Below are 27,587 nucleotides of genomic sequence, written 5' to 3'. Positions count from 1 at the left end.
CCAGACAACTAAATTTGACTATTGTCCAAGTCCTAATTAGCTGTCAGTGAGGGTTCAGCTTTCCTGTTCTGTTCCCAGTTTCTGCAAGACTCACCAAGACTCTTTTTGCTTCCAGGCTGCAGGATGCGCCCATGGACAGCCTGGTCAGAATGCACCAAACTGTGCGGAGGCGGGATCCAAGAACGTTACATGACGGTCAAGAAGAGGTTCAAAAGCTCCCAGTTCACAAGCTGCAAAGACAAGAAGGAGATCAGAGCGTGCAACGTCCACCCTTGTTAGCCAGGGCACAGCTCTCCAGGGATGCACTCTGGATTCCAGAGTCACCAATGGCTGGATTGTGTTTGCTTGTTTGTTTAAGGAAATTTAAATTGTGTACAGTAGTTTTCATTTCTGCAGTATGGTTCACCCAATAGTCTTGCAGATGCAAAGGGCACCCTTTCTGAATACTCCTTGGTGGGTGCAGGGTGCGTGGGGCTCCCTCATCCTCAGCTGGCCCACTTCCTGCACAGAAGTGAGTAGTGTCAGCCACCTTGTACTAAACTGCAATGGGTCTTTCTGGAACATTCACCTGGGCATACAGACAGGCGCTGGCCACTTACACATGGACAGGCAATGAGTCTAGGAGTGATTTTGTGCCTGGATCCTGGAATACAGCAGATGAAATGTCCCACATCAGCTGTCCAACTCATTCTCTCCACTTTTCCAGGAAATGTTTGTTTGCCCACCTCTTTTCCTTTGGGAAAAGGGGCTCATGTCCCTCGTGAAGTCTAATCAGTCATCACTGGTTCTTGATTAAAATGGAGCTGGTAGACGTGAAGAGGAGGATAGATGTTAGGTGGCTTTTCTTCCCTTGAAGAAAAATTCTAAATACTTTTCTCTCAGCTCTTAATATTGGCACCTGATACCCTAAGGGGGAGAGGGAATGATGGTCAAATAATTTTAATGTAAGGTAACTGGTTCTTAACATCTGAGGTAAAAGGTAGAAACTATTTTCCCCCTTGCCCTTTTCTTCCCTCCTACTTTCTCTTAGGAAACCAACCTTAAAGAAATTTAGGCATTAACATTTTATTGGAACCTGGGCCACGGTAGCCAAACTGTTCTATCAGTACCAACAAGAGCCATTTACAAAGTCTGTCTACACACAACCAGACTTGTACATTTTCAAATCCGTTTCTAATAAGAAAAATTCTTCTGGTTATCCATTCATTTTACAAAGTCTGCTGTCAATGCCAGCCTTTTTTCCATCATCAAAAATACTAGCTCTGTACTTCATATCTTAGCCATAAAGATTTCTATATATAGAGAGAGAAATGTTTTAGAAACTAAGAAAGGCAAAATCTAAGGGGAAAGGAATCATGCTGAACATGGAAACTTGTGGAAAGTCAGGCCTGTGGTCGGCCTCTCCTCACTACGACTCTACTCCTCGGACACGTGAAGGGGAAGACTGCGTTTTCCATCCCCTCCCAAGCTTTCATAAACACACTGAATTGGGGGAGACAGTCTACCAGGCTTAGGGTGAAAGGACTTTGACTGAGTTGAGTCCATCAGGAGTTTTTACTTCTTCACTTATTGTTACAATGCCACATTTCCTTTTTGATGCAGACCTTCTTTTTATACTGCGTATCCAAATATGTACTGTGGGCAAGCTGCACGTGTGCTCTGAATACTTTTCACAACCTGCACCAAACACGCCAGGATATTTCCAAACACAGCATCCATGTGCTAGAACCCTGAACAGGTATTATTATAACCCAAGAGACTGTTCCCATTAAAAAAAAATTGGTCTGTTTTTCTCACTTTGAATCTAAATATTCAGAAGCTTCTAAAGTGGTTTTGTTTTTTTGCAATTGTTCACCACCTCAGTAGTTTTCAGGAAAAAGAGACAGAATTTGAGTCCTCATTGTCAAGGGGTGTGTTCACATCCCTAAACTTCCTGGAGCTTGGACTTGTTTCCAATATGACTTTTTCATTCTAAACTGAGTTGCTTAAATGCCTCCCCAAAAAAGCATAATATGAATAAGGCTTGATTTTTTTTTTTACTTGGACCAAAAATTTTCTGATACCACCTCTGTTCACTTCTGTAGCATTGCTCTCAGACGTCCATATACATACTTGTTCAATCCTGAAAATCCAAGTTCTTTAAGGCAGTGATTCTAAACTCTAAGAACAAGCTCTCGTGTCTCATGTCTGACACTGTGTTGGGTATTCATTCTCCTATTTGGCACCCATTGGACACATTTAAAATATACTTGAGGATGCTTAAAGCCAGGTAGCAACTTAAAATGGGCAACATTTGTCAAGACTTGATTCTTATAGCACAGAAATGTTGCTTTTTGCTTATAATGGGGAATTTATAAGAAATGTCAGAACTCTTTCTTACCAAAGTCTTAGGTGATTTGTAGTTTTTCTGGCTAACCAGTAGTTTTGGAAATAGACTTTTTACTACAAAAAAGAGCTTCCACTTGAGATAGTAAACACGTCATAAGGTACCCAGGAAAAACTGCCTGAAGAGTTATGATGGTTGTAGATATTTTTATCCAAGTCAAACAAGCTGTAATCCAATTTGCATTTACATTTTAAAAGGATGACAAAAAGAAGTTCAGAGCTGTATTTCCCAACCAGACATTGGGTCACTTATCTGTCACCTTGCTAATGTGTTATTTGAAGGAAATATGTTGTAGCAAATGAAATAAAACCTGGGATTCTTTAGACCCAGAATTGAAAAACTTTCAAAGGTTTTGTGCTGTTTTTCATTTGAAATTTGTGTATTAAACATGTTTTAGGCATATTCAGAGTCTGTGTACTTCTTCCTGGGAATTGTTTCTGTTGTTAGGTGCCCTCGAGTCAACAACAACTTATAGTGATCTTCTGAACAATAGCTCTGAACCTTGTCCTGTCTTGGATTGGGAAGAGGCAATCTTACTTTCTGACACTCCTGGCCCCACAGCCACAGTCACTGTGTCAATGTCACTTTCTTCCAGGAAGTAAGGGTGTTATATTTTACTCACATGATTTCAGTTCTCCAGAAATTTAGCCCTGGTGAAATGTTGTTGTTGTTATGTGCCATCGAGTCGCTTGCAACTCATAGCAACTCTATGTACAAGAGCCCTAAACCCTGCTCTATCCTGTGCCAACCTTATTGTCTCCAACACGCCTACTCCCACTACCCTAATCACTGAATCAATCCATCTCATCGAGGGTCTTCCTCTCCTGTGCTGTCCCTCCACTCTCCCAAACATAATGTCCCTCTCCAAGGACTGGTCCCTCCTTTCAACATGCCCAAAGTATGTCAGACAAAGCTTCAGAGTCTTTGATACCAAGAAGCATCCTGGCTTCCCCTCTCCGGTACAAACCTGTTTGTTCTCCTAGCAGTCCATGGTATGTTCAACACTCTTCTTCTACACCAAAGCTCAAAGGCATTCCTTTTCTATTATCCCTAGTCACTGTCCAGCTCTCTGATGCATAGCACACAATTGCGAAGACTATGGCCTGGATCAGGCACACCTTAGTCTCCAGCCTGACGTCGTTGCTCTTCAGTACTCTGGAGAGGTCCCTGACAGCTGACTTTCCCAATGCAATTAGTCTCTTGATTTCCTGGCTGCTGGTACCAAGAGTGTTGACTGTGGAGCCAAGCAAACTATCTCAATCTCTTCACCATCCATACTGATGCTGCCAATTGGTGAGAATCTTTGTTTTCTTGATATTGAGCTTCAATCCGTATTCAAGGCTACAGTCCTTGACCTTCTGCAGCAAGCACTTCAGGTCCTCCTCAGTTTCAGCAAGCAGGGTTGTGTCATCTGTATAACACAGGTGAAATACCTAGGGCTAAAATGTCAGTACATGAAAACTCTCAAGATTTTGGATTTTTGTCCTCACAAAGGGCCTTCATAGAGGGAAGGCATGGAGGGGAGGAAAAGGGGCAAGAAAGATGGAGAGGGAGAAGAGGCAAATGGGAGGGGGGGAAGGACCTGTAGAATCAGAAAAGCCATAGAAAAAAACCAGCGACTCGAGGGCACATAACAAAAGCCATGCCTTTATAGATCATCATGTGATGAGTAAAGCCTTGAGCAAAGTGTTCAGCTTTGGATGTTCAGCCTCATGGAGCTGTCTGTGGTTATTATGTGTTATGTGAGATGCTATTGAATCAATTGACTCATAGAACCCTCTGTACAAGAGATTGGGACCTGGCACTATCAGGTGCATCATCAAAAATCTCTGACTTGCTTACAGCGCTCCTTGGACTCCTTGTCGGTCCCTCTCACTGAAGGTCTTCCTCTCTGTTGGAGACCTTCTGCTTTCCACAGCATGTTGTCATTTTCTGAGGCCTGACAACATACCCAAAGCACAGGAGCCCAAGTTTCATCATCCCTGGCTCTGAGGAGCACCTTGGTTGTACTTCCTCCAAGACCGCTGATTGTTCTTCGGCAGTCCGTGGTGTAGTCGGTATTCTCCAACAAAACTACAATTCAAAGGCATCGAATCTTCTTCAGTCCCTTTTACTCACTGTCCAACTTTCACATGCAGCACAAAATGCCTTGGCTTGGGTCAGGCACACTTTAAACTGTGTGTGGTAGTAGAGTTAAATATAAAAGTGTTCTGGGGCTGTACACTACCCTTTTCTCTAACCTCTCTAAAACCACCGCTGTCCAGTCAATTCTGACTCATGGCAACCCCATAGGACAGAGTAGAAATAAATGTCCCATAAGGTTCCAAAGCTGTAAACCTTCACAGAAGCAGATGATCATATATTTCTCCTGCAGAGCAGCTGGTGGGTTTGAACCACTGACATTCTGGTTAAGAGTGAAGCACTCTAACCATTGAGCCATTAGGGCTCCTAAACTCCCCTAAAAAGTTCAACTTATATGCTAAGAAAAATAAATGGACACAGTTGTCAAAAAAGACTATATATTAAAAGAAGAAAAAAAGACTATATATTAATATTTAATCCTTATAAGACAGAACCAAAGAAGAAGCATGGCACCATTTTGTTATTTGACGGTATTAATTTTGACAATAGAAAGTATTACTCTTTAATTCCTCATATTGCCTTTAGTTAGAATGAATTAAACTATTGATCTCTTATGAACGAGTGTGTATCATAAACTATAAATAGCAACTAAGTGCTAATTGGTATGAAGATAGTTCTTCTGGTTGAACTCTGAAATTGGAGAGGAAACTATCAGTACTAAAATGTCAAATTTAAGTAAGTGCACCATGATTGTAAGCCTTTGTCACTGCAAAGGCTTTATGCATGCTGACAAGGTGAGAGGCAGAAGCCGAATAATGATTAAACACAGAGCATGGATTCAGATCAGTGCCAAACCAAGTGGCCAGTTTTTTAACATTTTCTGGCCTGTGCTGTAATGGCTTATTCAATATTGGCTTTTCAATGCAAGGTGCCACTCTCAGCACATGGCAAGGCCTGACAGGGTAAATGTCAGAGGTCTGTGGCCCACCAAGGGTTTTAGATTGTTTGCTAACACTGTAAAAGGTAAATGGCATCTTTCGGGTGGGAAAACACAAATAAGATACACAGAATAGTAACATGAGGATTGGGCAGATTTATGACCTCACCAGGCTTAAACTGAGCAGGCTCAGGGGTAGAAAACAGGAATCTCACCAATTCCAAGAAAGCCGTTGAGAGATGCCTACATGAGACAGGATGAGCCCAAGACATAGTATGAAGGGCAGCCAGAACCGAGCATCTCAGGGCTAGACTGACTGGCGGAGTGGGGCAGCATGTAACTGGCAGTCGTAGAAAACTTGCCAGATCAAGGTAGAGGCCAAGGGTTGAGAGGCCAGGGGTCATGAGAGGCCTCCCTGCAAGCATGTGTGAGAAGAGGAAGTCCTGACTGGAGAACTGGATCCTGTTTCCAATCAGGATTGTAACCTTTTACAATCCCTGGTAAGCCCCACAGTTGGGAGCAGTGTCCATGAGTTCATTGTGGCCTCTGCCATGAATCAGTGACCCCAGTGGTAGAGTCAGGAGGACAGCTGGTTAGTGCCAGAAGGGACTGTAGAAGGTGCAGAGCATATGTATGACCTCACTGGGATTGGTTTTGTGTTGTTAATGTCATTGACTTTCCCCTTGAGAAGTGAGTGGCACTCAGACACTAGCTCCCCTTTTCTTACTGTTTTCAGATAGGCTCAAACATCAAAGCAAGGTTTACAACACTAAAGATTTTCTACCTCCTCCCTCCACAATTAAGTCAATTTTCAGCATGACAGTGAGTCCAGATTGTATCCTGATATCGAAGAAAACCTCAAACTCACTTCCACAGAGTGGGAACCAACTCACAGCTGACCTGGCAGATTTTCAGAGGCTGTAATAGGTGATTCTATTTTCTGAATAGAATGGAAACAGAATGCTTAAATTTTGTATTTCCAATGATTTCTAAATTGCAAATACCTCTTATAAAAGACACAAATGGTGACTTTCTTTACACATGGACCTCACCTGATGGGCTGTATAAAAATCAGATTAATTACATCTGTGGAAGGAATCTTTGTAGAAGCTCAATAACAGCAGTCAAAACTAGACCCGGGCAAACTGTGGGTCAAATCACCAATTTTTAAAAAATACCATCAATTACTCATGTGCAAGTTCAATGTGAGGCCAAAGAAAATTAAAATAAGTCCATAAGAACGAAGATAAGATCTTGAATCTATTCCATTCTGAATTTCATTGAAGACATTAGCAAAAATAACCTATCTTAAGAATAGGTTTGAAGCATCAAACACTAATAATCAAAGACTGAATGAGTTATGGGATGATATCAAGGAAGCAAAGGTCATTACAAAGACAGAGAAAGAAAAAACGGAAATGGATGTCAGAGGAGACTCTAAAAATTACACTAGAGCATCGAGAAGTCAAAACAAAGGGGAAACATGCCGAAGTAAAAGAAGAGCTGAACAGAAGATTTCAAAGGGACGCTCGAGAAGACAAAGCCAAGTATTATAATGGAATACACAGAGAGCTGGAATGAGAAAATTAGAACATAAAAAGGGAAGAACTTGTTCTGCTGAAAGAACAGAAAATAAAATTCAAGCCTCATGTCTCAATATTGAAAGAGGCTATGGGCAATATACTGAATGACCCAGAAAGCATCAAAAGAAGATAGAAGGAATATACAGTCACTGTACCAGAAAGAACTGACATTGAAAAATTTCAGGAAGTACCATATGAGCAGGAGGTAATGGAGGAGGAAGTGGAAGCTGCATTGAAGACATTAGCAAAAAATAAGGCCCCAGGAATCGACAGCATACCAATTGACTTGTTTCAATTAACAGAAGCAGCTTTGGATGAACTCATCAGTCTGTGTCAGGAAATCTGGAGTCAGCTGTCAGGCCAATGGGTTGGAAGAGGTCCCTATTTGTTCCTATTGCTGAGAAAGGTGATCCAATAGTGTGTGGAAACTATCAAACAATATTATTAATATCACATGCAAGCAAAATACTGCTTAAGATCATTCCAAAATAACGAGAACAGTACATAGACAAGGAATTGTCAGAAGTTCAAGCAGGATTTAGAAAAGGCGGTGGCACCAGAGATAACATTGCTGATGTCAAATGGATCCTAACTAGAAATAAAGAATACAAGAACAAAGTCTTTTTACGCTTTATTGACTATGCAAAGGCATGTAACTGTGTGGATCTTAACAAATTATGGCTAACATTGAGAAGAATGGGAGTCCCAGAGCACCTAATTGTGCTCTTATGAAACCTTTACCTAGACCAGGAAGCTGTTGTATAAATGGAGCAAGGGTACACTGTTGTTGTTGTTGCTGTTATGTCCCATCGAGTCACTTGCGACTCATAGCGACCCTATGTACAACAGCCCTAAACTCTGCTCTGTCCTGTGCCAATCACACCATCTCCGATACACCCACCCCAATTGCCCCAGTCACTGAATCAATCCACCTCATAGAGGGCCTTCCTCTCCTGTGCTGTCCCCTCCACCCTACCAAGCATGATGTCCCTCTCCAAGGACCGGACACTCCTAACAACATGTCCAAAGTATGTTAGACGGAGCCTCAGAATCCTTGCCTCCAAGGAGCTGCCCAGTTTGACCCTTTCCAGGATGAATCTGTTTGTTTTCTTAGCAGTCCATGGTACCCTCAATACTCTTCTCCAGCACCACAGCTCAAAGGCATCAATTCTCCTTCTATCTTCCTTAGTCATTGTCCAACTCTCTGATGCCTAACAAGTGATTGCAAAGACCATGGCCCGTATCAGATGCTCCTTAGTCTCCAGAGAGACACCATTGCTCTTCAGTACTTTGGAGAGGTCCCCAACAGCAGACTTTCCCATCACAATACGCCTTTTAATTTCCTGGCTACTGGTGCCGAGAGTGTTGACTATGGAGCCAAGCAAACAAAAAGCTGTAAACAATCTCAGTCTCTTCACCATCCATCCTGATGCTGCCAATTGGCCCAGTGATGAGAATCTTTGTCTTCTTGATATTGAGCCTCAATCCATATTGGAGGCTGCAGTCCTTGAACCTCTCTGCAAGCGCTTCAGGTCCTCCTCACTTTCCGCAAGCAGGATTATGTGATCTGCATATCACAGATTTTTGATAGATCTTCCACCAATCCTGACAACATTTCTCCTCACAAAGCCCAGCCTCCCGGATAATCTGTTCTGCAACCAGGTTGAAAAGTTAACACTACATTGTTTAAAATGAAGAAGGGAATGTGTCAGGGTTGTATTCTCTTTTCATAATTATTCATTCTGTATGGTGAGCAAATTATTCTAGAAGCTGGACTTCATGAAGAGGACTGTGGCATCAGGATAGGAGAGAGACTCATCAATAACCTGTGTTGGGCAGATAGCACAACCTTGCTTGCTGAAAGTGAGGAGGACTTGAAGCACTTGTTGCAGAAGATCAAATACAGACTTCAGTATGATTGGGTCTCAGTGTCAAGAAAACAAAAATACTTACCACGGGGCTGATAGGCAACATTGTGATAGATGGAGAAAAGATTGAAACTGTCAACAACTTCATCTTACCTGGAGCCACAATTAACACCCTTGCTACTAGCTGTCAGGAACTTGGGAGCCGTATTGCAATAGCAAAGTCTGCAGTTATGGATCTCTCCAAATTATTGAAGAGTAATGATGTCAGTTTGAAGATTAAAGTTTGCCTGATTCAGGCCATAGACTTTCATTAACTTGCTATGCATCTGAGAGCTGGATAATGAATGACAGAAGAATTGATACCTTTGAGCTGTGGTGTTGGAGAAGGGCACTGATCTCATGGACTGCCAGAAGAACAACTATGTCTTGGAGAGGGTACAGCTAGAGTACTCTTTGGAGGGAAAGATGATGAGGCTTCGCCTCACTCATTTCGGGGACTTTGCTAGGAGGCGCTATTCCTTGGACAGGGACATGATACTTGGAAAGGCAGAGGGTCAGTGAAGGAGAGGAAGACCTTCAACCAGGTAGACTGGCATAGTGACTGTCACAATAGGCTCTAATGTGTCAGGAAGTGTGAGGATGGCACAGCATAGGACAGGGTTCAGATCTGTTGTTCACAGGGTCACTATGGGTTGTCCTCAACTTGACACCACCTACTAAGTGTTGGAATGCAACTCCTACTAAGTGATTCTAACCTGGGCTTTACTACCGGACAACAAAGGGGCTGCTTAGGATGAATGAATACCCGAGTCTCTTTCCCCTTTTACACAAGCATCACTGAAATTATGACTGCAGACCAGTGCAGATGCCTCCTACAACAAGAGGCAGAAACTGAGAGGAAGTGTTCAGAAACTTGTACAGTAATAGTATATTGGCACTGTATGTTCAAGTACAAGGTTAATTTTTTTCAGAACTCACTTATTCACTTAGCAAAAGCATCAGTCTGTAACAGTTGGGGTTGTTTTTTTTAAAGTTTCTTTGAGTGGGCTTTTACCAGGTTATCTGAAAGGCATAGCAATAGACCAGCCTCACTTAAGTCAGAAGAGAGGCTAGGCTGCAAACCCTAAGTTTCTTAAATCTCTCAAATGTTAAATATATAGCTCTAGTTGTAATCCTGCATGTCTGACATGTTACCCTAAAAATCAAGATATTGCCCCATCACTCCCAATTCCGCTAAGAAATTTCTTCAAAGGAACAAAAAGACAACTTTCTTTTCCTTACTCTCCAATTACACCTCAACAGACTTGTTATGTGCCATCGCATTGCTTGCGAAACATAGCAAACCCATGTACAACAGCTCTGAATCCTACTCTATCCTGAGCCAACCTCATCATCTGTGACACACCTATCCCCATCACCCCAGTCACTGAGTCAACTCATCTCATCCAGGGTCTTGATGTGTCAATGACAGAGATGCTGTTTGGAGTCTTTGGCAGGTCCCTACTGATAAATCCCAGCTAGTTCCTAGATTTTGAAGAAAATCTCTGACATCTTCTGGGATAACGACTGTCTATTTAAAAAGTTCTTTAGGCTTCCTATGGGCCCTTCATAGGAGCTCTTGTGGTCCAGTGGCAAGAAGCTGTGCTGCAATCCGGAAGGCAAGCAGTTTGAATTCACCAGCTGCTCTGAGAGAGGATGAGCTATCTCCTCTTGGGCAGTTAACTGCTTCTGAAAACCGGCTGGAAAGTCAGCCATGGGTCTGTTCCAACTTGACGGTAGATAACAACAACTGGGCCTTCATAAAGACTGAACAGCTAAACATAGGCAATCAAGTCACCATGTGGTGGGAAGTGCTCTCTATGGACATTATCTGACACAGTCATAACGTTAGACAGGCACAAGAGCAATCTATTATTAAAAGGAAGTGGTATACCCGAGAATGGGCTCAGCAGGACCTAAGCACACAAGTCTGTTTCATAACAAAGTGGTTCAAATGTCCATGGTCTCTGCTCGAGTTCCATTATCTTTTGTCTTGCAGCTCGTACCTATGACCTCATGGGGGGAATTCCTTAAGATCAACTGACTGAGGAAGAGGTCACTTAGACCTGGTTACAGATGGTCTTACAGGATGTGCATGTATCACCTGGAAATAAGACAGCAGCAGCGCTACAGCTACTCAGCCTTCACAGCAGTGAAGGGAGGTCCTCCCGACGGGCAGAGCTTCATGCAGTGCAACAAGCAGTAGTACGTTCTTGCCAGAAAGAAGAAAAGGCCAGCTGTGTGACTGACTACACATGGATTTATGGATGTGGTCAATCATTTTGTTGGAAGTTCAGGGACTTGGAAGGATGAGATTTGGAAAACTGGTGACAAAGTATTGGGAAGTGTATGTAAAAGACTTCTCTGAATGAGTCAAAGATATTTGTGTCTCATGTCCAGGTCCAGCAAAGGTTGACCCTGGCAGAAAAGAACTTCAACAATCTGATCAAAAGGATGGCACGCTATGTGGAACCAGTCAGCCTCCGTCCTCAGCTACTCCTGTCATTGTCCAGTGATCTCCCCAAGTGACTATGAAGGATGGAAGCTCAGTAACATGGACTGTCTGTCATTCACCAAGGCCAACGTGGCTACTGTCACTTTATTAGTGCTCAATCTGCAAGTGACAGTTGGCAATGCAGATTCCCCACATGGAACTATTCCTCGGAATAATTAACGTGATGGCAAGACAATTACACTGGACCACTTCCGGCAAGGAAAAGGGCGTATTTTGTTATTATTGGACTAAATACAGAATCTGAATACAGATATGTCTTCTGATACGACTACAAGCTACAGACATACAGAATGCCCTACCCACTGTCTTGGTATTCCACATAGCATCACTTTACATCAAATAACTCACTTTGCAGTAAATGAAGTATTATAGCAATGGGCTTATGCTCAGGAAATTCAGTGGTCTTACCATGGTTCTCATAACTCTGAAGCAGGCGGCTCGATGGAACAATGAAATAGCTTTTAAAAGACCTATCCTCTAAAACAGCATCCAGTACAAAGGGATTTTTTTTCTCAGTAGCTAAGATTAGCCTAGGACACAAGAGGTGGAAATTGGGAGTGGTACCACTATTACTTCTTGTAACCCATTAGCAAAATGTTTGCTTCCTGTTGATGGAACCCCATGCTCTGCAGGTCGAAGTCTTGGTTTCCAAGGGAAGAATACTGCCACCTGGAGACAGAGGACTGATTCAACAAAACGGGAAGGAAGATACCAGGTCACTTTGGGCTGTTCAAACCTTTGGATCAACATGCAAAGAAGGGAGTTTCTGTATTGTCTGGTGTGACAGACCTTGATCATCAAGGGGAAATGGGCTTATACCACAAATCACAGATAAACAGTCCTTATGTCATCACTTAGTGCTATCATACCTATAACTGGAATCAATGAAAAACTATGTCATTCTGCAATGGACTACTAAAGGACCTTGAGTAATGAAGATTTGAGTTAACCTATAAGACAAACACAAGCAGTTGGGGTTCTCACCGAGGGCAAAGGAAACATCAAGTGTGGATGGTGGAAGAAAGGAATTCCAAATACCATTTATGATCACGTGGCCAGCTACAGACATGTGGACTTGGTTATGAGCATTTCTTTCTTGTATATGTGCATAGCATATTTTTGTGTTCATATATGAAATATAAAATTAGGCTAGGGCATTTCTATTTGTAAACACTGTTAGCTGTATCATGTTAGGTGAAAACATGACTTTCTAATTTTATATGAATATAGTTTAAGGAGCTGTATACAGATGCCAAATTGACAAGAGCTAGCCAAGCGCATGTCCTAAATGAAATTATGTTGATTTTTAGATTTAAGCTGTAAATCCATCCAAAGCTTCCACCCATTTGGGGGTGAAAGTTGTAGGTGTGTGCCTATGATTTCCACAGGTTTGGGAGCTGTGATATGATTTCCTTAATACAAAATCACTCCTTTGATGAGATTTGCTGTGAGTGATGACTCAGCCGAGGGGCCACATCACTGCAGGTACGGCCTGCATCAAGTATGCGAGGAAGCCTGGCAGAACTGGCTTGCTTTTTGTTTAATCATGATGCTGCATTTGGCCGATCACCTTTTTCGTTTAGGTCTGGGCCAGTGAGCTGCCTTGCCTGCCCACCCTGGATCCATCAGCCTCTTCAGCTATGTATCAGGGACCTGGGATTTGCTAGCCTCGGAATATGAGTAATTTCTTTTAGGTAAGTGTCCATTAGGTTTGCTTGTCTGGAGAACCCAGCCAAAACCAGCTAGTAAAACAAGTTTCGTCCAACATTCATTCCTTCAATAAACCACCAAAATTAACAAAATGAGTATACACACATCATCTTGTGATAACAGATCCATTTTAATTCTAGCACCTGAAGCTGTACAAGGAAGGGTATGCTTTATAAACATCATGGGACTGTGGTACACATTCAATAAAGTGTCAACTGTGCAATACCACTTAGTATTTCAAAATCAGGAAACTTATTTTTGAATTGTTTAAACACAATCCACAGAATTAAAAACAAAATCAGAAGCCATCACAGTTCTACTAATTGACAATGAAACGTTTTCTATTTAATACTTGATTTAACAGTCAATATCTAGTAGGGGATGCTGGAAGTGATTTCCGAGTCTCATCCTGAATGCTGCACTCTGTTGGGAAGGTCTGGTGAGTAGGTATGCGACTGGCCAGAGGTGGGTACAACCAGGACCAGAATAGCAATGAAAGGTCTACCATAGTTTCTGTAGCTTCCACATTTTTTTCTTCGTCAGTTAAAAGTGAACAGTGAGAATTAAATACTTATCTTTACATATACACAAGGTATGCTGAGAAAGCATATTTGCTTACAAACATATAAAAATACTTGTTAACTAGTTTGATAAGAAAATAATGTATAAAAGTATATAGCAAAAACATTAATCATCTCTGACCCTGGAAAGATCAATTCCATATTTTATATTACATCAAACACAAAAGACCATTTTAGTTGTTTTTATTTGAATCCCTTATCCAGAGATACTTGAAAAAGGAAGACAGACAGAAATTACTCATTTTTACCCTCAACATGGCTCTGAAAAGTTAAATTAAAAACAAAAATAATACCTAAATCCAGAATGAATCCAAATATTTAGCCTCCTAGAATATAATCATTTTCAAGAACAGGCATAATAATAAAGGTTTTTAAGTAGTTGTTAATCCATAAACACAGTGGGCATTTTGGAATTTGGCCACTGGGATGGGAAGGGGAAGCGATGGCATCAGTAAGATCTGACATGTCTCACTTTTGTAGATGCAATACAGTGTTTTAAGTTTAAAGTTGGCAACAAAACACTCAAAAGTGGGTGAAAATTCACATTTTTAAAAAACTCCTTATGTTTCTATTTAAAGTAACAATAGGCAATAAATTTCCAGAAGTTAAAAATTATTTTATAATTTATGCCTTCAGCTTGGCAAATAGTTAAGGTTCTAAAACCGATTCATCCCATTAAAATAGAGCCCTTAAAAAAAAAAGAAAGAATGTGTGTGTGTATAGATATGTATTTTTGAGGAATCAGATAATCTTAAAAGCAGCCTTAGTGTTTCCTTTAAATATCTCTTGAAAAGACCATAGCATTAGTTTCACAGAAAGATTAGCCAGCTTCTTGGTCTAAGGCTAACATGGTGATAATTTTAGGACTTGCTCGTCTAAGGCTAGAAAGGTACCAACATGATGTAAACTGTAACGTGGGACGAAGATGAGGGCTTTTCCTGGCAGTCGGTAGCTGAAACTCATAGGATTCTTAGGAAATGACACAATGGCAACCTTTCTTGTCTTTTTCTTTGCGAGTTGGTTCTGGAGAAGGAGGACATTCCTGCTCTTGAAATTTCCTGTAAGACAAAAAAATCTAAATATAATTGCCTTTCTTGGCAATAACTGGCTACAAATGTAGGTTATTTTGGACAAGCTGAGTTTACGTACATGTACTTTTCAATGCAACACTTTAACTTGGGAATCAAAAGAAATCTTTTTATATTAAAAAAAGGGGGGCAACATAAGCAGATTCTCTTTAATGGGACAGTCTTGCTTGAAATCAGATGAGACGCTGAGCTAACTATCAGATTTCCTTTCCAATATAAAACTTTGAGTCTAACAGATAGTTGGAGTTCCTGATGGTACAAATGGTTAAGTGCTCGACTATTAGCTAAGAGGTAAGAGGTTCAAGCCCCAGAGGCACTTGAAAAGACATATATGATGATCTTCTTCAAAAAGGTCACAGCCTTAAAAATCTTAGAGTAGTTCTACTCTGCACACACACAGGGGTTACCAGGAATCAGAATCCACTTCACTACAAATAATAACAAAGTATACTGTAAGAATAAACATGCATCATTAAAGCACAGTATAAAACTACCCTTACTAAGTCCAAAGTTCTTATGCAAATGTCTGTCCTGACACTTATTCGCCCTCACTCAGTATTACAGAAGTTAGCTGGTATTTCTGAGTCTCAGTTTTTCTAGAAAGGAATAACAAAAAGCTACATTTCACAATTGCTATTAAGATTAAATAACTTTTTTCTATTTAGAGGCCCAGTGTTTAGCATAAAAAGTCTTCTCTACCCTCTCCTTATTCTTGATTAACTGATGGCCATGCATAGATTCTGAGGATCAAGACCAAGGACAGAGCAGTTCAAGCAGGCAATAGAGAACTATTTTAGATAGTACTGGTTAATTGGTTGTGCAACACTAAAATAGAACCTGGATTTTTAACAAACTATTTAATCCCCTCACACCTATTATTTTCACTGTTTTAATTCCTCTTTCTCTCTACATAAAGCATGTCCCAGCAAAAGGGATTAAAAATATATATAAACTCAAAATTTGTATTAATTAAATTCACAATAAATAAAACTCTAATTTAATATGTCTGTCAAACTATCTAAATCAACTGGAAATTTAACAAACCTAAGGAGTAGAGAATATGTAGGAATCAGGCCACCAAGATTCAAAATATGTAAGTCAAATCTACACATAAACACAACTTAATCATTCTCACACACAGACAGTTTTATAATATGCTCAGCAATCCATATCCATCCCCTCAAGCTTCCTGGAACCACTAATACTTTATGAACCAAAGGTATTCATTAGACCATGTGTGGTATTAGCCTAAAAGTTGCCTTTTTTTAGCCAGGACAGTTAGCCTCCCCTGGTCTCCAGCTACCTTAACTGCAGGCACTTGGTCTTACATATCAGTATGGTCTTGCATCTTGCAAATCACTAGCAGCTGTGGGACTAGGGTAAGAGGTAGGGTGCTTCCCACACTGGGCAGCAAGACTTGTGGGATGGGACTTGTGGGCGGCAAAGCTAGAGTAAGACCCTCAACGAGAGCGAGATCTTGGTGACGAGACCCTGGTGACTATGGTGGAGAGACTGTGGCTTTACTGTGGAGAAACTTTGACAATATGTGACCTGAGGCCTCTTGCATTTGTGATGGCTACAGTTAAGGTTCTTTCCAGATGCCTGAAGGAGAAGCCAATTTATAAGGAACTGTGCCGTGAGTTGGCTTGGCTTGGCTAAAACCTGGCCTAGGAGTGGCTGATATTCTTTGGCTTCCCAACTCTCCAACCTTATTTCCTAATAAATTCCATTCTCAGTACCACAATTGTGACTCTGTTGCTGCTTGCTTGTTGCTGCTGCTGTGGCCACAGAAGTCCCAGGCAGGTGGACTATCTACTCTCTACTCTGGGACGATGAGGGGCTATGCTATTCTCACTCCCTCTGGCCTTTCAGAGGTCTAGACGCTCGTGGCCCTTGTGCCCCCATGTCCCGTTCTCTGCTATCTTAACTGCCTCTTTTTCTAGGAGAATCTGGGTAAGAAGCAAGGCAGAGAGATTTGGATTCAAGTTACAACTTGACTATTTAGTATGTCTAATCTTGAAAAAATTATTTAACTTCTTGGTTACTCAGGTTTTTTATCTGAAAGTAATCTTGAAAACCAGCATTTAGTTTATTTGGACGTGTTGAGGATTTAACGTAATAAAGCAAGTATAGTACTCTGCGCATAATAGATACCTTCTCACCGTTAGCTGCAACACTTCTATCATCACCCCTGTGACATCTACAAAAGCTGCAGTTTTTAAAACCTCTATATCTACCTTCTACTCTGCTGTGACAAAGCATTTATATACAGAAAAGTACCTGGGATAGAGTATATAAATAAAAATTTAAATACACTACTTGTATTACCCGTAAGACAGAATTGCTATAAGCGTAATTACATATAGTTTCTCCTTTGTTACTAAAAATATTTCAAGGTTATTTTGTTAACTAGTTTAGAAAGCATAATTTGATTACCTATTTAATATAACAATATAACAAATATTTAATATAATGAGCATAAACAAACTTCTAGAATGTGTCTTGCTTACCTTACAACCCGGACAAGCTCATGGAAAGCCTGATCTACATTCATCCTAATCTTTGCAGACGCCTCCATATATGTCACCTTAAGCTGTCGGGCCAGCTGTTGTCCCTCTTCTTGTGTTATCTGAAATTCCAAAAGAGCTGCATTTGAGGTACATATAGATATGCTCCATGTAATCCTGACATTTTGTATGTATAGAAAAGCCTTTAGCTTCTTTTCAATTTTGAAAAATTTTGAGTTCCATGTGGACTGTTTTTTCTCTCAATATATTAAAGATATTCATTCCCCCACTGTCTGCTGACATATTGCTTGCAAGTGGAAGCTGCTATCAGCCTGATCTTTGTTCCTCTGTATATAATGTATATTCTCCTCTGGGTATTTTTCAGATGGTCTCTTTTCTCCAATAGTTTTACATTATTTCATTATGTCATGCTTTCTTATATTTTTCTTCATATGTCTTTTGCTTGGGGCTCAGTGTTTCTGGAATGTGTACATTTAAAATTCTCATCATATCTGGAAAATTTTCAACCATTTCTTCTGTTAATCCTAACAAGTTTTTTAAACTCGGGCATTATTTCTCCAAGTCTGACTTGGATTCTTTGACATCTTCCATGTCTCTACTTAACTTAGCATCCAATATTTCCGATAGCTTCGTGAACATATGGAATACATTAATAACTGCTTCAATATCTCTATTAATCTATCATATGTATAATTTCTGTACTTTTTACAAAATTATTTTTACTGTATAATGGTTTGCATATAAAATTCATATACGTTGTGTCACACATTCTTTCATTCTCATTGTGTTTCATACAATCATATAATATGCTGTATTATATGAAATTAATCACTATTGATGTTTGTCCACTATTACCATGTCTTTTTAAGATCCCAACGGGATCTTTCCTAATTTCTTCACCATTTCCCTCTGCCCACCAAACTCTGCAACTTCATGATTCCCTCCTCTCCCTATCTGAACTTGTTTTTATTGATCTATTTTTTCCTCCTTTATACTGGGTCATATTTTCCCATTTCTTTACATGCCTGGTAATTTCTGAGTGGACATCTGGGTGCCAGATAATTTGTCTTCCTACAAATATTAATCTGTCTTCTGGGATCTAGTTACTCGTAAATAGTTTGAGCCCTTTCAGCCATGCATTAGGTAATTATTATTTACTCTCTGTCTAGTTTGGTCTCTACTAAACTCAAAGTGGGAGAAAGATGAGCAATCTCCTCCTGTGTGCTGTGCGATTTAGTGCCTCTGAAGACTTGCTGGAAGGCAGCTCTGACTCAACAGCATACAACAACAACAAACTCAAAGCCAAACTCACTGCTGTTGCGCCAACTATCCCTAATTCAGAGTAACTCTCCAAGTGACTCTACGGTTTTCAAGTCTGCAAATCTTTAAAGACAACAGCCCCATCTTTTTCACACAGAGCAGCTGATGCATGCAAACTGTCAGCTTTTCAATTAGTTGAGCACTTAACCACTGTACCACCAGAGGTCCTTTCTGCCCAACGACTTGAACAAACCCCCTGTGAGTATATTACCTAATACCCCAAGAACGAAGAGGTTTTCCACTCTGGCTAACTGGAATAATAATTTTTGTTTCTCCTAGATAAGGTCTAGGTATTGCTCCCTCTCTCATTTTCAGGCAGTTTGCTCCTTCCAACTAACCTCAGTTTAATGCTCCTTTCCCACAACTTGGTCACGCTGATGGAAAAGTATTAGAATATTAAATTACTTAAGACCATCCATGTTTTATCCTGCCTATCCTCATATGAGGAAGCTCTGGCGGCCGAGATGATAATTCAAATCCACCAGCTGCTTTATGTAGAAAGACAGACATAGCTAGACAAACTCCTTCTGTGTGATTTAAGTCTCTGGAAACCTGGAGGGTCAGCTCTGAGTTGGTTCAGACTCTACAGCAATGAGCTGAGTTTAATTACATTAATGCACAGACACCTAATTACTTCGTAACATTTTATGATGCAAACGGAGTGGCAGATTCATTCTACATTATACTAGTATATACAGGTTTATGCAGTTTTTCAATTTACTCTGTCTTTTTTTCAAAATATGCACCATAAGGCCTATGCATTTGAAATGTAAATCCACAAATCAGACAGGAAAGTAACTATATTAAAGAGATTAAGAGACACTTCAGTCACCGATTTAGAAAAAAAAATCTGACTTTAAGGAACTATGACATGAGAAATGTTTTCCTATAAAAATATTACCATTGTATTATAAATTCTGGTCCATCATTCTGAGATGTTATCCCTTCTCACCCAATCCCATTCTCAGCTAATCCATTTTACCCAACTAATTCCTAAAATTCCTTCAAGATTCAAGTAATCGGAAATTTCTCCTACAGTTTTGACACTATTTTAGAACGCTATCACACCCTAGAGCTATCACTTAAAGAAACTCTTAACATACTACAGCACAACTTTTTGGTTTGTTTTCCTTCCTTCTCCATTACTATGTCTTTTGATGCTAGGGAGTAACTTACTTATCTTTGTATATGCAGAGCCTAGGAGAGTGCATAGCAGTTAACTAAATTAACACATGTTAAGTAGCTGGTATGATCAATCAAGTAGATATATCCTGAAGTAGAAGGAAAGGTGACATAAGTAGAAAAATAATGAAACCAGTCATACGTATGAAAATAAATATGATCTGAAGGAAAACATATACCCTCAAGAATTTTGTGTTTGTATCTTGCTCAATTATTGTTCAAAAACATTTATTTTACTCTTTAGGCACAATATAATCAGCTATAGATAAAAGATAAATGATTATGTTAATATTTAAAACCGTACCACTGCAAATAATAAATGCTGGTGAGGCTGTGGAGAAACTGTTGGTGGGAGTGTAAAATGGTACAACCACTATGGAAGGCTGTATGGCACTTTTTCAAAAAGTTGCAAATAGAAATACCATTTGACCCAGCAATTCCACTACCAGGGAATATACCCTAAAGAAACCAGAACTGCCAAGCAGATATCTGTACACCCATGTTTATTGCTGTGTTGTTCCCAATAGCAAAGGGATGGAAACAACCCAAGTGCCCATCAACAAACAAATGGATACAGAAGCTGTGGTATATTCACACAATTAAATACTATGCAAAACTGAAAAACAAGGAACTCATGAGACATTATGCTGAATGAAATATCTCAGTCACAAGAGGACAAATACTGCATAATGCCACTGTTATAAAATAGGGGTTATAAAATTGGGGTTGGGGGAAATTAGAAAAGAAGGGATAAATAATGTACACTGCACTGAAACAGATGAGGTAGAGAACTGTTTAAATGTAATAATGTTGTTGTTTAATTCTGTCGAGTCTAGATGACTCATAGTGACCCTATGAATGAAAGACCTGAAGACTTGTCTAACTTTCATCGTTTCTCCAGGTTCACAGAGCTTCCAGAGACAAGCTATTTTGGAAGTGGATGCCTCTCCTGCTTCTAAGCTTGTTTTAACTGGGGAGCTCCACCAAACACTGTCCACCATGGGAAACCATTATCGCGTTTGACACATCAGTGTCACAGTGTTTAGCATCACAGAAAATGTAACATATGATTAGGTATTATTTGCATGATAACAGTCCAGAATAAGAGCCGCATTGGGGGGGGGGGGTGCAGATTGTTTAACAATCAAAGAATTTTCTTTTTCAAAGAGAAAAGGAAACTGGTGGGGGGGGGTGGGCAGGAAAGAAAATGTGCAAAAATGAATGACTTTGGAAATCCATGTTCTCTATAAACTTTCATGAAAATCTCAATATAAAAAAGCTGGGGGGGTGGAGGGGGGAGATAACCATACCACTGCTAAGGTCACCGACACGCTTCATTTATTTAGGTGTGGTTTTATACCAAAGTCTTCCAGGAATCAAGGTCAGTAAAGTTTGCACACACATTTCTGGTCAAGAAATCCCTAATCACATACAAAGCTACTTTTGAGCCCACTGATGCAGCATAATTTTAATTAACAAGTAGAAATAGCCTTACTTCTACCGAAGCAAACAAAAAGGACACCACTTGAAACAAAGCCACAGTGCTATGAAGCCAGAAAGGGTGGGACAACAGAGGACAGGAAAACAGACAAGGTTTCCATAGCCAGTAAACGTTATAAAGACACTGAATAGTAAGCCTAAACCTGATCTCCTGTACCTCCTGTACAAGTCCAAGCCCCAGCCCCAGCCCGAGTTTAAGCAAAAAGGCAGGCATTCAAACGTTGGGAGTCAATTCCAACTCATGGTGATTCTGTGTGTGTTGGAGGATACCTGTCCTCCATACAGAGGGTCTCCATGATTTTTCAGAAGTAGACCATGTGGCCTTTCTTCCACAGAACCTTTGCTTGAACTTTAATCTCCAACTTTTTTTTTAATGAAATTTTTTAAAATTTTATTATTTGGTGTGTGTGTATACCATCAAATCGGATCTGGCTGGTACAGGAGGAGATTGTCCCTCCTCCAGCAGAGCATCTGGTGGATTCAAACCACATATCTCTGGGATTGCAGTGCAGCTTCTTGCCACTAGGCCACAAGAGCTCCTAATCTCCAACTTTTTGGTTGTTATATTCCCTCCACCCTACAAAAAGATGGCAGTCTCCCCCACACACCAACAGGAAAAGAATACATCTGAAATGAGCAGGTAACAAAGCAAGTAAGAATGAAGTGGCCTGCAACTAAATACTGAAAATATTCCTTCAAACAAGCTACCGGTGTTAGAGATAGTCAATGTAATAGGAAATTCAGTCATTAATGAGATTTAGAATAAATAGGAAATTCAGTCATTAATGAGATTTAGAATAAATAACCTAATTTAAATCTACGTCATGCTCTAAATGAAAGTAATTCAGCATCAACACTGAATAAATTAGGCATTTCAGGGGAACATTAAGATTAACTACTCAATTAGTTTTAGGTGTTACTCTAGGTTAACAGAGCTAGCAAAAAATGCTTGTGGGTTTACAAGAGTTCTCTGAAGTGCTGTATAAAGTTATGTGAACATTAACTACCTCAAATCTATTCCATTTTTTAAAAAAAAATTATTTTGAATGTGATTTGAGTGGGAGTTTACAAGGAAACTGGCTTTTCATGTGCTCATTTATACAGATTTATCGTCCCTTCCTCCCTCTTCATCTCTCACACATGTTATCAGCTGATTAGTTGCACTACTCATAGTATCTTACTGCCCACTGTTTTCCAAAGTACCTTCTCTTCACTTCTATGTTATTTCTTACCTATTTTGGTGTAAACAGAGCCCTGCTGGTGGTGCACATTAAGCACCGGAATGTTAACCCAAGGCCTGAAACTTCAAGCATCTCCTTGGGAGAAAGTGACGTGCCCTTCTCCCATATGGACGCACAGCCTTCCAAACACTTTAGCTCAGTTTTACTCCGTCCAATAGGGCTGCTATGAATCAGAATAAACTCAATGGAAGTGAGCTTGCGTGGCTGGGTATTGTGACTTCTGTAAGATCCACTGTGCCAAACTCAGCTATGGACATTTCAGTAGCATACAGTGTGGTTTATTTGAGCGAGAGCACTTTCAACTGCTCCATTAAACACAGTCGTTCACTTAGATAATGATAAACAGAACCCCAGTGGCTCACTCCCTTCTCACCTGTCTTTGATGATCCAGGTCTGCTTTATTACCAATTAAAATCATTGGAAATTCATCACGATCCTTGACTCTGAGAATCTGTCTTTGAAATTTATAGATTTCTTCAAAACTGAAAAGAGTGAAAAACAAAAATTAAAACCCCCAACTGATCAATTTGGGCAGGCATCAGATTTCAGTACCCACTGAATGCTTTATTATCTTTCCTTTTGCTAAAATACAAGTCCAAATTCAATCAAACAGTAATCCAGAAATGAGGGGGAGATCTACCTTTCAACAGCGGTACAAACCTGCCTCTGTCTGTGACCGAAAAGACCAACAGGAAACCCTCGCCGGTCCTCATGTACTGTTCTCTCATAGCTCCAAACTCTTCTTGTCCTGCTGTATCCAGAACTAAAGAAAAAGGAAACATATACTATGTTTGGCTTTCATGTTATATGGCTTAGAAATTGTTGTTGCTGTGTATCTTTGAATTGGAATTGACTCACAGCTGACCCTCCAGCAGGCATTCAGAAACAGTAAAGAGGATGGAAGGAGATTGTCCCTCTTGTTCTCATGGAGCAGCTGGTAGATACAAACCATGACCTTTGCAGGGAAAGCACAGCTCCTTATCACAAAGCCACTGCAGCTCCCTTATGGCTTCTAAGGGCAAGTCTAATTAATGTGGGACCTCTAATGAACATTTCACTAACTATAAAATGGCTTTCTCCTTTTAGGACTCACGATCCTTGACTCACTACTAAAGATTAAGGCATTCTAATGGCAGGCATTTTCACAGTTTATCTTCATCAAGACAGGCTAATTTTGTGGTTATTAGCACACCAATTATAAGTTTAATAAATAAAACCATGCAGGCAGATGGAGTCAGGTAAACCTCTGAAGAAGCCTGGGTGTTCCCCCCCCCCCTATGAAAAACAAAACAAAATTTTAAAGATATCTGTAAATTTTAAAGAGAAAGCTTGGTTCTTTTTTTACCAACAATAAAAATCCATTGTCATCAAGTCAATTCTAACTCATGCAACCCTACAGGGCAGAGAAGTGCACCAAGGCAGAAATAGTGACAGCAGCAGATGAAACAGACTGCCTATCTTTCTCTGCAGAGAGAAAGTGGGTACCACACTTAGAGGAGAAAGTACAGGAACAAATATATTTCCTTATCTCTGTCAATAAAAGAACCACGCAAATTAAAGAACATGCTTTTTTAAAAATTTTTTTGAGAAAGTGTCATGTTTAACGAGTCCTAAGACATTATTTGCCAAATCCCCTGTACTGTATATTCTAAACATGTCAACTAATACTGAACCTTTCCTACGTTCTCTTCACTCATTTTAGACTTCATGAGAAGGTTGCAAGGGTTGCTTTTCCTCTACTGTTTTAATAAATAAAAACTTCATCAAGTCAGGGTGACTTGAGCTTCACAAGAGCACAGGTCTACCCAGGTAGGGCTCTGCTTCTCATTTATCAATTATTTAAGTTTTCTGGTACATAAATTTATTGACCAAAACTAACAAGAGATATTTAAATTAGTTTGAAATATTACCTCCGCCCCCCCCCCCCCAGTAATACGCAAACTGTGACGTAGGTACGATTACTTACTGTCTAGCCGGGCTGCTCTGTCATCTATCACACACTGCTTTGTGTAGGAATCTTCAATGGTTGGATCATAATCGGTCACAAAATAGGACTGGAAAAAAATTACCTTGTTTTAACATTTGCATACCAATCCACACACCAAAGCAACTGGTGGGCTAAGTCTACTTATCTAAGAAATAATCGAGATATTTTCATTCCAGTAGTGTTTATCCCATATCTCAATTTTCTACTAAAATCTCTTTAGAGTCTTCCATGCTAGGAAAGGTAGTAAGCATTTCGCAAAACTGTTGAATATTTGACTGGAACAATCAGAGTTTTTTTACCATTAACTTACTCTTCTAAGAATCTACATCTTAGAAAAACACATAATAATTCAGACCTATTTCACTTTGTGATAAGCATCATTCCTAAGAACAAAAGTAGTTCCAAACAAATGGAGACAACAAAAAAAGAAGCCTAGAACATTCCATCCTCTTCCCCTTCTTTTTCGCCTTCCTATTATTATATATTGTAAGGAAACATTATTTTTGGAATTTCTTCGTTTGCAGAGATTTCAAACTTATTCTTCCACTGAGACATTTTTAATCTTAAATTCTATTTCCTTATCAAAGCCTCCCACTGTTATACTCCATAAGAAAAGGCCATCCGAGTATTAGAATAAGAAGGGAAATGTTACTGAAAGGGTGTGTTTTTGGAGAAAGTGTGCATTTTTCCTGTTTTTCCAGGAGGGCACTAACTAGGACGCTGACATCAGCCTTTGCGCTGAGTATCTTCTTTGCTCTCCTCTTGACCAGCTTCCTCAAAACCCATTTCCCACTGGCTCACTACAAAATCTGACTTGGAGGAAGGCCTTGAGAACCAAAGCCAAGGGCGTTCAGCCAGCCTCAGGCCAGGGTTCCTGCCAGACCTGCACGCCCTAAGGAAGCAGATCCTCAAGGGACAAATCTGAGCACAGTGACCTGTGCAAACACCAGCAAGTTACTTGGAAGGAGGTAATCTCTTCTAGGCTAAAGAAACTACTTGGGTGAGAGCAGAGGCATGTGTGTTGATGTACCTGCTATCACGACTTTACATCATAGTAATGGTCTTTTTTCTTTTTTTAAAAGGACATTTCCATATTATATTTTAGATTTTTTTTAATTACGGAAATTTTGTATCCATAATCCTATTCCTTCCCTTTTTTATGGCTTCACTTAAATACATTAAAAATTTACTAAATGTCTATAAAAAAATATTTACCAACAAGAGTAGCTTTTTAACAGAAATCCATCTATCTCTTCCCAATTTAAAAACAGATCACAATAATCCTAAACTTATCTTTGGCATTCACACACATCTTCAAAATGGGAATACACTGGCAACAATATTCTTTGTAGCCACTATTCTAAATGACAACTTAAAGGAGCGTTTTGCCACCGGTAAGGCTGTTTACCTTTTCTTCCCTTCCCCTCCCATTAGTTTCCTGAGCCATGTTCTTCCACAGCAATGTGTTCCTTCTGGCCCTGCTACTATCTCAGAAAATCTCAGTTTCACTGAGGACTTCAGTTTAAGTACTGAACTATCCTTCTCACTTTATCTAAAAACAAAATGAATGTACAAATATAAAATATATTCTTACAAATGTGCAAGTGATTCCTAACAGCTAGACGTCCTTCTGTGAAAAATATTCTGCATTGTGAGAGTGAATTAGGTCATTAACTATGTAGAAAACTGTTGGTTTAAGCATCTTTGAAGTCCCTTAAAACAGTTTGGTTTTCCTTTCAGTGCATGTGGAAGTTTCACATTTCCCTTGGATGTCTTAGCTCTTGTAATAACTTATTAGGATAAGAATTCTGCCACTTTGCTAATGGCATACCTTTTATTCTACTCATTCTTTTCAAAGACATAGTGTTAGAATTTTGAGAGACCTAGATCCACCCATAGGTTATCTTCAATGCATCCTGTTTTCACCATGTGTCTTCTTATACCTGTGGATTCTACAGAGGCACTCCCACTGACACAGCTTCATGACTCATAAAGATCTACCCAGGGTAGTCTCACTCTAGAGCCTGTCACTGAATCAAAAACCTCTTTTCCACTCATAATTAAAATTGAGCCACACATCAGACTATGCCTAAAAAGAACATTCATTTCGTGCAGACAGTAAACACACTCATCATCTCCCACCATAAAGGCCCTGTAATGTTTTGCTACTTAAATTTTGATTGGCATTGGAGACAGCAGATCATCAATATAAGAATTCTAACTCTTCCACTTTCTAACAGTGGAATCTAAGCCAAATTACCTCTCTCAGGTTCTGTCATACTGTTGTTGTGTACCATCAAGTCATCACCAACCTATAACTGACCCTCCAGTGGGTTTTGAGAGGCAGTAAAATGCTCAGGACAACACTACCACATCTTTCTCCTGGAGAGGAGCTGGTGGATTTGAACCGTGTACCTCTGCATTGGCAGCATAATTCCTTACTGCTAAGCCAACACAGAGGGAGTAGAATAAATCAATACAGTAACGCAGTGCACATAAAGTGGCAAGGCAAAGTGACGATTAAAAAATAGGCTGGGCGCTCTGGTGGTGTCGTTTGTAGGGTGCTGCACTGCTCACCAACAGGCTGCATCTCCAGTGGTTTGAAATCACAAGCAATTCAAATTCACCAGCGGCTCCTCAAGAGAAAGATGAGCAGATCTAGCCCCTCAAGATTTACAGCCTCTCCAGAATAAGAGCTGCATAGCAAAGTGGTCTCGGGGTGGGGGAGGACACTGTGCAGCAATGAATGAATGGAAATCCAAGTTCTCTATAAGTGTTCATTAAAATCTTAATTAAAATTAAAAAAATGAACACCCAGTAACATAAAGACACTTAAATCATTAAAAAAAATTATTTATAGCCTCAGAGATTTAACGGAGTTAGAAGTTGAATAGAAATGAGTAAAGAGGGTGTGAGAATCATAAATTGTTGTTGTTGTTGTTGTTGCTATGTGCCTTCGAGTCGTTTCCGACTCATAGCGACCCTATGCACAACAGCCCTAAACCCTGCTCTATCCTGCGCCAACCGCACCGCCTCTGAC

At 40.0% G+C, this 27,587-nt stretch overlaps 2 protein-coding genes across 2 annotated transcripts in view; one reads left to right on the top strand and one right to left on the bottom strand.

Annotated features, from left to right (window-relative positions):
- The window catches only part of SPON1 (spondin 1, extracellular matrix protein), a 438,663-nt gene extending 438,168 nt beyond the window's left edge, over nt 1-495 (top strand). The window contains exon 16 of the mRNA XM_006892054.1: nt 116-495. Within this exon, the coding sequence (XP_006892116.1) occupies nt 116-279 (164 nt within the window). The 3' untranslated portion in view covers nt 280-495. The remainder of the gene's footprint in view (nt 1-115) is intronic.
- A 14,176-nt stretch (nt 496-14,671) lies between these two features.
- Nucleotides 14,672-25,994, bottom strand: RRAS2 (related RAS viral (r-ras) oncogene homolog 2). The gene is made up of 6 exons (XM_006892082.1): nt 25,956-25,994; nt 24,527-24,614; nt 23,221-23,323; nt 22,934-23,042; nt 17,300-17,418; nt 14,672-14,759 (listed from the first exon to the last, which is right to left on the bottom strand). Exons 1-6 carry the CDS (start codon nt 25,992-25,994, stop codon nt 14,672-14,674), a joined length of 546 nt encoding a protein of 181 aa, XP_006892144.1.
- Nucleotides 25,995-27,587: the final 1,593 nt, after the last annotated feature.

Source organism: Elephantulus edwardii, unplaced genomic scaffold (genome assembly GCF_000299155.1).
Source record: "Elephantulus edwardii isolate Elephantulus edwardi_28Jun2011 unplaced genomic scaffold, EleEdw1.0 scaffold00109, whole genome shotgun sequence".
In the NCBI taxonomy this organism is placed as follows: Eukaryota; Metazoa; Chordata; class Mammalia; order Macroscelidea; family Macroscelididae; genus Elephantulus; species Elephantulus edwardii.
The sequence above is the reverse complement of the archived record's forward strand: the minus strand, read 5'-3'. Positions and strand labels throughout refer to the sequence as shown.